Here is a 13,209-nt window from a genome sequence, read left to right as displayed (position 1 = left end):
GACTGACATAACTTGAACCAACCTGAGGCCTCAGTAGATGTAAGCAAATTAATGCAAGAACACCTAGGTAGATTTCATCATAACGTGCCTATCTGTATACTCATGCTTCTGTTAGTACAGCAGTGTTTTCTCTCTATTGCCCTTCTCATTAAATACAAGATGGACCAGATTTCCATGCGCTAACTGGTACTACTGAAATCTGCATTAGCCTGTTTAACAGCCGGTCTACTTCTCAGGGAATTAAAAACAGATCCCTAAGCTGCCATAGTAAAAAGATGGGATAAATTTTGGGGGTTTGACCTGAGGGGGCTTCAGAGCTAGAGAATGTAGTGCATCTGTTTCCAGATTCACTTCAGTCTTTTTGCTGGGACCCTGAATAATCGATCATTCCTTAATTATCTGACTTAGTATAATCAGAGTCTATGATGTCTTAAAAGGATCACATCTCAGTTGGAAATCTTCTTGATTCATCACTTCCTGTGAAAACCTCCTTGTGCTCAGACTGCCCTGGTAATTACTTGCTCATTATTAGGGTAGGGCAAAAGGCCTAAAAAGATCTGTGAGCTCACTGAAGACACTTGGTGTGACAAAAAGGCATGACTGTTCTTTGGGGATTAGGTAAGTGAATGCAAACAGCATTTGCTATCTCTGAAGTCAAAACAATGCAATTGTAAAATTTAATGGTAATCAAATCAAAGATCAGTATTTAGAAGAATTTGGATAATAATTTAAATGTTACTATCAGCATTAGCTACAATTACACACTGTGCTTTAATGTGCTACAGAACTACTGTTTTCATGCTGTATTAAACATATTTATACTCATCCAATCTTGGGAGCGAAGAATTTTAGAGTGACTAGGACTTGGAGATTGGCCATCCTGGACTAAATTTGCACCCACTGAGAAGCTGAGGTCAAATACTTGAAGAATGTTAGATTGGAGAAGCAGAAGGAAAAAGAGCTTTCAAACATACTAACAGACTAGAACCAAGCATCAATAAAATACTGCTACAGATAGGAGTAAAACAGACAACTGCTGAGGATTTTCAGTTCATTCTGACAGTTTTTAATTCTTACATTTGTTGAGATTGAAAAACTGTATTTCCAGTAATCCCTTTGATTAATCCTAGAATACAGGGTTGTAGCAGATTGGCTTTAGGCCATTCCTTAAATTGTAGTGAGACTTTTGGGTTTTGCTTTCCAATTTTATTGCACTGGCGTTTGTCCATTTGCAATCTAATAATTACTGGCAATTGAAGCACTTCAGCAAGCTAACATATCCCACTGAGCTGAGAAGATTCTGAAATGCTGAGGTAGAAGAATATCAAAATGTCAACATGCTGCAGTTAAAAGCAGCTGTGTAAGAGTCAGATACAATGACTTCTGTTCACCTTCGAGGGTAAAATTGGCAGGTATATAGTTTTGTCTTTAACTCTGGTAAAAGGTGCTTATGGAAAGGTTATTTAGCAGTCTGTTTTTTCTGATAAAGTGTGAGAGATTATTCACTCTTTAAGGGCTCATGTTTTTTCATGTGGAAAAAGCTAGTATTCACACTGGATTAACAGGCACATCCATATAAACTCATGTAACGTTGGGACGAACCCTAGGTTGTGGTTAGTACTTCCGAGAATAGCAGGAGTTACAGGAAAAGCAAGAGAGATTATCATAGTTTGCAGTGTTAGGTAGAAGATGTAAAGTTTAAAAGAAAAGGCCTTGCTTAGCTTGGCAAAGGGAAGGGGGATACATAGACATACTCTGGTAGGTCATGTTCCCTAATAGAATAAAAATCTAACTCTTAAGGATCAGTGGTCCTTGGAGCAGATTACTGGGGGAACCTCTCTCTTCAGAGAGAATTACTCCAGCAATTGTCAAGAATGGATTAAGTTCGTCTTGGGGCTGGGGGACAGATTGTGTCATCCCTCAGTGTCCCTTCAGAAAAAGCTATTGGTTGATGTAGTGCAGTTGTCCCAGCCTGAATCACCCTGTTGTGTAACCATAGGCATAGTACTGCAGATTGTCTCTAGTGACACAGTATGAGACCAGCTAAGTCCCAGCTATTTTTCACTCACATCTTCTTGAATTAGTTGGTTTTTTTGCATAGCAGTTGATAGCCTCTCCAGAGCAAAGATTACATCACCTCCTTCCCAGTCCAAAATCAATCTGCACAAACCCCAACCTTAGTGCTGTGAACAGGGTATGTATGTAAGCCTGTTCTTCAAATAATCACTGGGTTTGCAGTGCCTGTATTTGCAGAGCATTTCAAAAGCCTGTTCCTGGAAACACTAATATGCTCTTCCATGCTTTTATGTTAGTGGTTGGGCAGATGTCTGACAGGACAGATGACTTGAAACAAGAATTACACAACTCCAAGGTGGCAATGCCTCCTTGTACATCAGCTTTTTTTCTATAGTGCTTGGTCACAGTGACTACTCTGTATATTTAATACGGTTTATGGGCAATGGTGTCATTGTAAGTGATCTAGCAATATGATTGCAGGAACAACCAATACACAAATCCAAACCTGAAAATCCTATTCATGGATGGAAGCACCAGTCGTGTTGCTCTATAGCTTTACTTCAATTACTTTATTCTGCTTGTTTCTGTCAGGCAGAGCCACAGCACTGAACTCTTTGTTCTAGCTTCTTGCCTAGTCCTTTATGCATTTTAGTGAGCTAGTTTCACATCTAAATGCATTAGCTTATCTGAGACTGCTTATTTTGTATCTCACCAGAACTATTAAGATCTATGGGCAGACTTAATGTAGGTTTCTAAATTTGAAAGCTCCATGGTAAGTGTTAGTGTTTTAGCCTTGGAACTTGCTGTCTTCATAATTCTGCTTGGCATACGAGAATCTGAAGCTTCAAAGCACAATGTGATGCCCTTGTTCTTCTGTAAGTTCTTACCTGCTTTTTTTTCCCCTTGTCTCCTTTTTAGGGAGAGGTTTGCTGCTTTTTTTTCCTTTTTTTTTTTTTTTTTTCATTTGGCTTACCTTTTTCTGTGCAGACCCATTGCTGGTGTTTTAGTGGCAACGTGTACTTCAAAAGGCAATGAAACTACATAAATGCCCCATCCCTGGCAGTGTTCAAGGCCAGGCTGGACACAGGGGCTTGCAGCCACCTGCTCTAGTGGAAGGTTGGAACTGGATGAGCTTTAAGGTCCTTTCCAACCCAAACTATTCTATGATTTTATGATTCTATGAAATACAACAACATTTTTGCTAAAAAGCCATTGTCCCTGTAATGCACTATTTACCAAATGATTGTCTTGGTCAGTAACACAGAGGCCAAATTTACAGTACAAACTAATCCTGTACTTTAGCTGTTGCATACATGAAAGTTTCTGTGAAACCTCAAAAATAAACAAACTACCCAGAGGAAGTTTTCTGTATAGCGGACAAATGAAAAAGTGGAGAAGAATAATCTCTCCTTGAGGATCTTTCTCTGGGGTAAGCAGAAAAGAAAGGCAGTTTGTGATGCATTGTTAACAAAAAAGAACAAAGGCTGTCTACTTCTGTGAGGAAATAGCATGCTTAGACACTTTTTTCTCTCTACACCAGTGTGCATTTTCTTCACTATATAAAATAACTTGAGTTTTCTTAACAGTGCTCATGCTGCACAGACTGGAAGTGTTGTTTTTCAGGCTTTAAGGCAGCATCATCAGCCTCAAGAAAACTTGCCACTTCATCCCTGTCCTAACCCCAGCCCACATACAAATCTTTAAGTTAAAGTTCAAGCTTGAGCTAGCTCGCCTGGCAGAAATAGGTTGTTTGACACTAAATCTACAGACACTGTAGAGGTGAGTTATCTGTGAATTACAACAGTTTATCAACAGCTTATCTACTGCTAATCCAATTACTCTGCATGGCTTCGCTGTTGCGTGGCTCTCAGTCCTCTCAGGCTCAAGGTGGGCAGTAATTCATATGCACTGCTATAGCTAACACTTGCAGGAAAGACAAGCTCTAAAAATTCTCCTAGAGGAGGATGAGTAAATCACTGAATATCCCATGAGTAATTGAGATGCGGTGATCACTGGTGCAGGCAGGATGTAATCACATTTTATTGACAACTTCTAAAGATCACTTTTCCTTTGAAGCTGCCTAGAGTGAAGCTGAATAGAGCGTAGCTAGAGGCCTAATGCAACATACAGTGAGGAGACCTGATCTGGCACCAAATTAGCTGCTTTGGGGTAAGGGAAGCGTTACACGGCATTTAGCATAGCGCTGAGCATTGGCCTGCGTTCACTGCTGTGAATTTACACCATATTCTTAAAGAACCATTTGTAGAGAGTGTGTTTCATCTCAGAGTATGTTATCACAGCTTTATATACACCTTCATGCAATACCGGAAAAACAGTGACAAGAATCTTAAAGACAGGCTGCTACTAGGTACCAAACAACCCTGAAAGCAATTCCACTTATCACAATAAATGGGATCTCAAATATACTTGGCTGAAACGGATATAAATTCTTCAGGTGTGTTGAAACGTAAAGTGAGCTTTTAGATGGTGGTTTGTGTATTGGTGTTAACATTTTTATTCTTTCTTGCAGGAGGTGAAGTCACCAAGCCGAGATTTGCTCAGTATTTCCACGGCAGCCTGGCCAGTCTCACGATCCGGCCAGGCAAAATTGAGAGTCAGAAAGTGATTTCCTGTTTGCAGGCCTGCAAGGAAGGTCTGGATATTAACTCTCTTGAGAGTCTCGGCCAAGGAATAAAGGTGAGGGATGAACCAACATCATCTTTGATAAAAATTTAGGGCTGATTTATGAAGTAGAGAGCCGAAGGTAGAGTATACACAGTGCAAATGTGCTCCCAGAAGCAGTGTAATTTCCCATAAAGTCATGCAAAGAAAAAGCAGAATGGTAGAAGAGCTGTGACACTGCAAAGAAAAATGTTTCCATTACTGCGAAGCTGGATGCTCAGAAAGTCAGGCACTGCTGATATTTCAGAGTCTGCAAGAATTGCCAGGTCGTGTTCTCATGCTTATTTTGGTAGTTTTTCAGAAATAGATACGATTCCAAAGAATTATTGAATTTTTGTATTAAGTAGTTTTAAAGCAATGGAAAACATAAGTGGAGTATTTTTCATCTAGAGGCAACTGTGACAGAAGTCCCAGTGCAGTAGTATTGAGAAACCTGAAGTGTGTTGCAAGAATTCTATCTTCCTTATGCATGTAACTATTGATATTGTAGCACTTTTTCTAAGATTGAGCAACAACAGGCAGAGGGAAATCCTGTTCTGGTTGTCACAGTGGCCAGACTGCTTTGCATTAAGACGAATTCTGGTATTTTGGATACACGTGTAGGATCTTGACTATAACTTCTGCAGTGCTTACCTGAGATGTACTGGCAGTTTCCCTCTACCGAAATCATTATTAGATGACAGCTGTTCCTCTGCCTGATATGTAAGCACACTGTTAAGCTCTTTCTGAGCAGACAAATGGTAACACCACCTCCCAAAGGAGCTGAGCCTCAAGTTCATACTGGGAATATGCTTTGGCTGCAGACTAAGCATCCTGTGTAACAGCACAGGTGGTTCTTTAGCGTGTCCTTTTCTAGTGGGGAGGAGGGTGGTTGATCTAGAGCATGCAGTGGAAGTGCCAGGAACTACATTTTATTAGCTAAACCTTTTCATTGTACAAGATAGGAGACTGACCTGAAATACACTCCAGTGTCTGTCTAGGTGATAAGTTGCAGTGGTGTACTGAAAACAAGGGTAAAAATGAAAACTGAAAAGTGCAAAGGTAAGGAGGAGCAAAACACAACGAAGAATTTTTCTTATATTTCATCCTACCAAGGACATCATTACAAATTTCACATGGTTGCTTCCCCCAGCAAAATGGCACATGTAGGAGTAAAAGCTCTTTTATAAGCCAATGAATACAAAGAGCAGGTAGGCTTTTCTGGAATGCAAGTGTATATGCCCACCAGTAAGTCCTTTGGTGGGATTTTACATACACCTACAGCTCCAGCATGGCTGATTGGCTTCCCTCCTGCACTAGTGGAGCAGTGGGGCAAATGAAGGTGAGGGATTGTTTTCTGCCTTTTCTTTCACCTAACTTTAAATGATTTTCATTTTCTGAATTACAGATGAGGCATAGTGGGGGGGGGTTAAGTTACTGTTTTCATTTTTACTTTCTCAGCAAGCTCAACAGTCAGTGCAGCAGCAGGAAGCAGAAATGAAAGGAGCAGGCAGAGATGGATTGTGGTGGGGTTTCTTATTAGGGCTAATTGGCTCAGATGAAAGCAGAACTGTTGGCACCTGACCTTGAACGGAGGATTAATAGAGAAGGGATTTCTGGTGTCAAAAATAAACATACCTGATCTCAGACAAGCACATGTGACAGTTGCATGGGTGGTATGTTCTGTGTGGCTGTGTACATGGTGCTCTGCAGATTCAGTGTTGGCAAACCGATGTTGGAAGGTGTTTCTGCTGGGCATTTTGGACTCGTGAAGCTTCAGGCTTGAGCACCTAAGAAAGAGCAATGCAGCTGTAATACAGTTTCTGGCACAGTAGTGTTGGACTTTTTTTGTTTGTAACCTAATTTTCAGGTATCTGTAACAGCTCTCAGAAACACTGTCTGAAGTGTCGCTATTTTTAGCCTTTTTTAATGAGAAAGACAAAAATGGCTCAGACTGGGGCTTTCTCCGGTCTCTTTGGCAGCATCCCAGCTGTTGTGGCAGATGAGCTATTAAGTTAACTAGCTAGCTACGGTCTCCTTTCACTGGTTTTATTCTCTGCTACTTCTAGCATACAGAAAGGAAAGCGTATGCAGACCACGACTCATCTTGGTCCTCCTCTTTGTTAAAAAATACCCTTCTGTGTGTTATGACCTTCCAGCGCAAGCTTTAAATCTAGTCCTCTATGTTCTGTTTGACAGAGAGCCCTGTGTTTCATTCTGTTCTTCACAGCCTTTTTGCTTTTTTGCTTTTTAACCTTTCTCATTGTAAGAATTGTAGACAGCCATTGCCTGTATATAATAGAACATGTTCAGCTCATCAATATCCAGTTTTAGGAAGGGACTGCATATGAGAGACAGGTGCATTTCTTCGTGTTTTGTGGTGACAACAGTGGGGTACAAAATCAAGGGGCTAATCTGGTTTCCTCTGCAATGCAGATGGTTTCCTGAACCAATTAACAGACAAAAAGTAGAATCAGGATTAATTATGATGAATATAAAATCAATACTTTGCTATGTTAATACAGTAGCAAAGGTTCTTGGTCAGCAAGACTGTTTCATACTCAATGCAACAGACTAGGGAAGGATCGGGGTGACAGGAACAGCCATTGACTTTGCAAGGTTTGTTGGCTCAAATGAGCAGCTGAGTTGTGCAAGTAGCAGCTCCATTTTCAATGATGACACCGTTATTGATCACGAGACAGAGAAAGGAGAATCCCCTTTATTTTGTCTGACTTGAATGAAGATGGAGGAGGAAAATACTATAATTGTTTTGTTAGTTCATGTGGGAATATATCTCTGAAAGATAGCCCAGGGTTAAACCACACAAGAATATCCTTCTGCATGCTACTCTGGTTTAAACCAATATATTTGTATGGGAGATGTGTTTAACCTAAAAAATGTACATATAATAATAATGACAGTAAGTTAAGGTTTCAAGCTCCACAGCTGCAGAAGTAGTATCAGCAAAATTGATAAGGCTGGGCAAAGCACAATAAACTGGGAATTAGTTTACTATAAAATTAATTATAACAGTAGTTATTCATATAGGAAATAGATGACTCATATGAGTACAGGTTTTAGGGAACAACGTGTGGATTCAGCCAACAAAAGCTCATAAGAATTTTTTTATCTTAAATCGTTAGATTTAATGTGCAACATTACTTAAAATTTTATACTCAGTGTGTGGTTCCTTATGCTGATTATATGCATTTCCCCCTAGTATCACTTCAACCCTTCCCAGTCAGTCCTTGTCATGGAAGGAGATGACATTGAGAATATAAATCAAGCTCTCCGAAAGGTCTCATACATCAACTCTAGACAGTTTCCTACTGCAGGCGTACGACGTCTCAAAGTCTCATCTAAAGTCCAGTAAGTTATATTCATCTGAACTGATAAGATTGGGAATATTTTTAATGAATTACTTTGGGGGGGGGGCACATGTGAAAAGAATTTTTGCTAACTTACATGGTGAAATCATACTTTTATGTTATTGAGCAGAAAGGATTAATTTGATTTACTTTTATGCTGATTAACATTGTGGTTTTATTTTGATATTGTCCTTTTAAGACACTTTCCTTGTTCGTGTCATTTTCTTGCGTTCTATTTACAGTTTGGACCATGCAGTGTGGACTGAACAGTGCTTGCATTCATTGCATTCTTATTTTACTGTTCATTGCAAAAAGTTACAGTTTCTTCTGAGCCAGCTAGAGCTTTGACTTTTTAAAGCAGGCCTATTATATATAACAAACAGATGATGTATCTGCAAGAGCAGTATTTGTAGCTATGCTTGGAATAATTTTTGTCTGTCTGTGTCCTTATATGGCTGTAGTCATGCAGTACTGGGTGTTGAACCTGTGTCCTTTCATTTTCACGTAACAATAGTGACAAAACCTGCACAATAGTGTCTACACTTCTACATAATCAGAGCCATCTGCCACTGCTGAGCTTCCCTGGGTACATCTCTTACAGCAAGTTGCACAGTGCAGTGAAAGCAGAGCCTTAGAGTGAAAATAAACATCATTTCTACAAGCCCTTATCTACTGCATGTACAGTTCTTACTAAGTACTAGGTTCAGTCTAGTTCTGTGGGCTGACCATGCTGTTTGGAGACCATCTTCTGATGCAGTTTCACTGGAAGCAGTCCAGTTTCCAGGGCTGGCTCAAGCCTTGTGCCAAGGTCAAAGGTAGAGTTTGTCAGGAGATTCAATTCCAAAGCACAGGGCTGATTCAGATTAAAATGCTAATATAGGCCCTTTTTGTCCCCAGTAAATACTGCGGGGGGTGTGCCGTAATGAGTTCATGTTAAATGGATAATTAGGGGCCGTTTTATTCACACATGACAAGGTAACATTAGATGCCTCTAAGAGAATTTGATGTTAGGTTTACTGAAGTTAGTTGTTACCATCTAATTTACTGTATCTGGTTTTTAACCATTCACTACTTTGTTAAATGTCAGTTAAACATCAAAATATTATTCTCCGTGACCTTACTAAAGACTGAGCTTGTCATGAATCTGTATGCTAAGTTGTCCCCGTGTAATTTCTGTGGTTGTGAATGTGGGAGGGGATGTGCTGTTACAGCCAGTGCTGGCCTGTGTACATGGTGGTACAGATGCATGTGTCAAAGTATGGGCTGGGCTAATTTGAGTCAAAACAAAATAATCTGAGTCAATGCAAAAGGAAGACGGCCATTAGATCGGTTTTGGGCTGTGCAAGTGCCACACACCTCTGATGTGCAATGTGTTACATGCAGTTAATGAATAATGTCTTTTTTCAGATGTTTTGGTGAAGATGTCTGCATTAATATCCCAGATATAGATGCGTATGTAATGGTGTTTCAGGCCAATGAGCCCAAGATTACGATAAGTGGGATGGACCACTTTGCTAGACCAGCTGCACAATTTGAAAGTGAAAGAGGAGTTATTTTGTTACCTGACATCAGAATTGTCAGCACAGTCACTAAAATGGAGCATCCAGTGGATGAAGATGACAGAGGTTTGTGGATTTCTTTTAAATATTTATTATTTATTTGCTTGTTGTTAGGGTTGGAAAGGAAAGATCGTCTAGTTCCAAAATATTATTACATACTCTGTTATGTAAAGGATAGTGCAGACAAGCAATATGAAGTCATTTCACTCAGGCTCATTGAGGCAATGTAATGCCACAGTATTGCTGGACTGAAGACATTCAATTAAACACAGTGTTAAATAGTGACAGAGCAATAAGTGCTTCAGAAAACCCTGCTTTTCCACTTAGTGTCTTGTTAACTTCAGAACAACTCCTTTACACTCTTCTTCACATATTCCTTTGAAAACATCTTTTCATTAGAATTCACTTGTAACAGAATTTTGCCAACTGTACTGATAAACTGGAAAGCAGTAATTGACTAATAGCTGGAAGTTTATTCTTATGTTCTCAGCTCTGCTACTGACTAGGTGGGTGGTACTTGAGAAATCTTGTGCCTCAGTTTCCCACATATATAATGTGGTAATAATAATCTGCAAAGATTTTTTTTTCAATGATGACAGTTTATTCTAATGCTGAGCAATGTGTATGTTATTTACTTATATTTTTGAACATTCACCTAGTGTCAAATAATGTTTTAAAATCATAGATCACAGAATGATCTATAATTGTCTGTAAAGGAATCTTCCTTTTGGATGTTTGTGTGCAAAGTAAATGAAAAGCTTAGTAATCTAAGGAATCATCCTAAACAGTATTTCTGGGACTGTAGTAAGCAGCAACTAGATGTGTCTGTTTTGAAAAGATAAATTCCCTAATGATGTGCAAGGGTAGCAGCATGGATTCCCTGGAGCTGTGCTCTGTAATAATGCTGCACATCACTTGCCTGAAACTGCATCTGTCCTCTGAATGCTGAAAGTGTATCATAGCCTTATACCAACTGCATACAATTGCAGTGTATAAAGAAAAATGAATTCTTCCCTAGAAAAAGAGTGATTGTTACCAATCAATCACTTACGACACAATGCACATATGATGCTCCACATCCCTAAATGTTAGGACATCTTCAGAACTGTTCAGTGAATTAGGAACTCCTGTTCTCCATTCCATTCATTAATTCCATCTTCTCCAGTTTTTTCCAATACAATTATTGACATCATTACTGTTTATAACATAAAAAGCCTTTTAGTCTCACCTTGAAAAGGAACATAACAGCATTTCTTAAACTACTGCTTAATTCTTGAAAGTCAGGCACCTACTAATGTGCCGTCTCTTGTTTATTTCCACTGAGAGTGGTTAAAATGGATAGATAATAATTGGCTTTGGGGATAAGTATGTTTTGCAAAAGATTATTGAATTCCTGCATTATAAGCTTGAACCATTATTTCTCTCATCCCAGATATTATCTGACAAATCACAGTCTGACTTTTTGTATACATTAAAGCTGTACCTAAAGTTCAGATAGATACCCAAAATCCACTGTACCAGGAGTTGGGAATTTAGGGTGTAAGTAAGTCTTTTTTGGCTGTGCCTGCCTTCCCCTATATACCCTCTAAAATGAAAACCACAAAACAGGCACTGAATTCCAAGACTGCAGTCTCTGTGTCTACAGTACCCTCAGGGAGCTGCTAAAGCAGTCTTGCCAGACACTCTGTGCTAAGTCGATGAGAGAATTTAAATAGTAAATTGATATGCTACTCTTCTTCCAGCAACAGAGGTTTTTTTTCTAATCATACCTACTGAAGTATAGTCAGTTAACAACTCTTTCTCCGAGTCACGCATTTATGATAATACCGTGTTCTTGGATAGATGACCATGTTCTTTGTAATGCAAAGTCTTTATGGGCCATAGAGTAACTGAGAGAATCATCCAAGCAGAGATATACTTGACATTTATTTTTCCAGTTTGGTTTCCCTTGAGAGAAGGATGAATGAATGTGTGATACCAACCTACTATCAGTATCAGTACAGTACTGAAAATCACACCTGTTTACGTGGATTTATTTCCAGCATCAAATTTCAATTTTCTACTTCCAGTACAACTCTTGAATGCCTTTTATTACAGAGCAGTGTATTTTCTGTATCTATCTCACTAGGCAGTTGTAGGCCCTCATCAGTGTAGCACCTGAACAGGCAAGACACCTCTTTTGATTTGCTTCAAGTGTGCTGTATTTAATGTTGGCAAAAAACAATTCAACCATTTTTGCAAAAAATGATGCAAAGCCCTGATGCAAAACACATAAAATGACTGAGCTGTTCTGTGATCGTTCGTCTTAGTTTGTTTCTTCTTTTTTCATGGTATATGCCATTTGTTCACAGCCAATAAGCCAGTGGTATTAGAGGAAATGCTGCACAACTTGGATTTCTGTGATGTTTTGGTCATTGGCACAGAACTAGATCCTGAACATGAGTGTTTAGAACTAGATCATGTGGAACTTCAAGGAAAACATCTAGATGCCACAAATTCCACAGCAGGATATTCCGTCTATGGTATGTTCATGGACTTTGCTTTCCCTTATTTCATCCCACCAATAATTATGTTACTGGAGTAGAAAGGACTAATGGGGAAGAAATTAGACAGAAATCTGTGATGTACTAGCCATAAAATCTTCCAGGAGAGACTATGTCTCAGAAAACATAGTCACTTTTTGGTCTCTGTGTGTGCTATTTATCCTTTGGAATACAGCACAGCTTTGTCTTGATCTTGGCATCCCTCCTCCCTCCTGCTACTCCCCAGATAGGGAAAATAAATAGCAACACTGCTGTCTTTAAATGTGGGGTTCTTACAGACCATCAGGGTTGAACTGGACATGAGAGGATTCCTCACACAGTGCTGTTAACTCATTAGCCAGTTTTTTCAATTACTAAACCATTTATTCTAAATCTTTGCTGTTGGATTTATTCATCTCCATTATGGATCTGTAGTAATTTCCCAAAACTATTCTCACATAATTTAGCATCAGCCAGAGGCTCCATCAGGGAATATTTGAGGCACTACCATCTTGACATTATTCTGCCAGATTTTGTACTTCCTGAGCACATACGATTTCTGCTGTACTGCACAGAGCATTTGTTACATAGCATCTCCATGAGATTATTACTGCTATACCTCCATTTCAGGTGTGGACAGCATGAACAACTATGAACAGGTTCTCCGGCAGATTCGCTATCGTAACTGGGACACTTCTGCCACCTTTGACAGGAAGTTCAGAGTCAAGTGCTCAGAGCTAAACGGACGTTACACTAGCAACGAATTTGACTTGGAGGTAAGCAATCATTTAGTCAAGTCCTCTTTTCTAGAGGGGAGGCTGAGCTCTAGCCTTATTTTCAGCAACACTGAGTTTTCTCTAAAGTCAGTAAAATTACAGACAAGCTCTGTGTAACTATAGTCAAATAGAGGAAAAAGAAATTCTAAGTTCCATTCAAAGAGCAAGTTGACATCCCCTGTGGGCATTTCTCAGTGTGGGGGTCTGTGTTCTGTAAGATGACAACCCTTTTCTGCATTAGTGGAGTGTTGCTTCTCCTCAGCCAGAATGGAAACTAAGGTCATCATTGTTTTTCCATGACATAAAA

General features: G+C 39.4%; 1 protein-coding gene across 1 annotated transcript in view; it reads left to right on the top strand.

The window, feature by feature from the left end:
• Positions 1–12,988, top strand: part of CLSTN2 (calsyntenin 2) — a gene marked incomplete at its 3' end in the record, with an annotated part of 178,571 nt that extends 165,583 nt beyond the window's left edge. The window contains exons 10-14 of the mRNA XM_010019454.1: positions 4,547–4,713; positions 7,898–8,046; positions 9,453–9,670; positions 11,956–12,126; positions 12,757–12,988. Coding sequence (XP_010017756.1) covers positions 4,547–4,713; positions 7,898–8,046; positions 9,453–9,670; positions 11,956–12,126; positions 12,757–12,988 — 937 coding nt within the window. The remainder of the gene's footprint in view (positions 1–4,546; positions 4,714–7,897; positions 8,047–9,452; positions 9,671–11,955; positions 12,127–12,756) is intronic.
• Between the last annotated feature and the right edge of the window lie 221 nt (positions 12,989–13,209).

The sequence above is a fragment of the Nestor notabilis genome, unplaced genomic scaffold, assembly GCF_000696875.1.
Source record: "Nestor notabilis isolate BGI_N333 unplaced genomic scaffold, ASM69687v1 scaffold8360, whole genome shotgun sequence".
NCBI lineage: Eukaryota > Metazoa > Chordata > Aves > Psittaciformes > Psittacidae > Nestor > Nestor notabilis.
The sequence above is the reverse complement of the archived record's forward strand: the minus strand, read 5'-3'. Positions and strand labels throughout refer to the sequence as shown.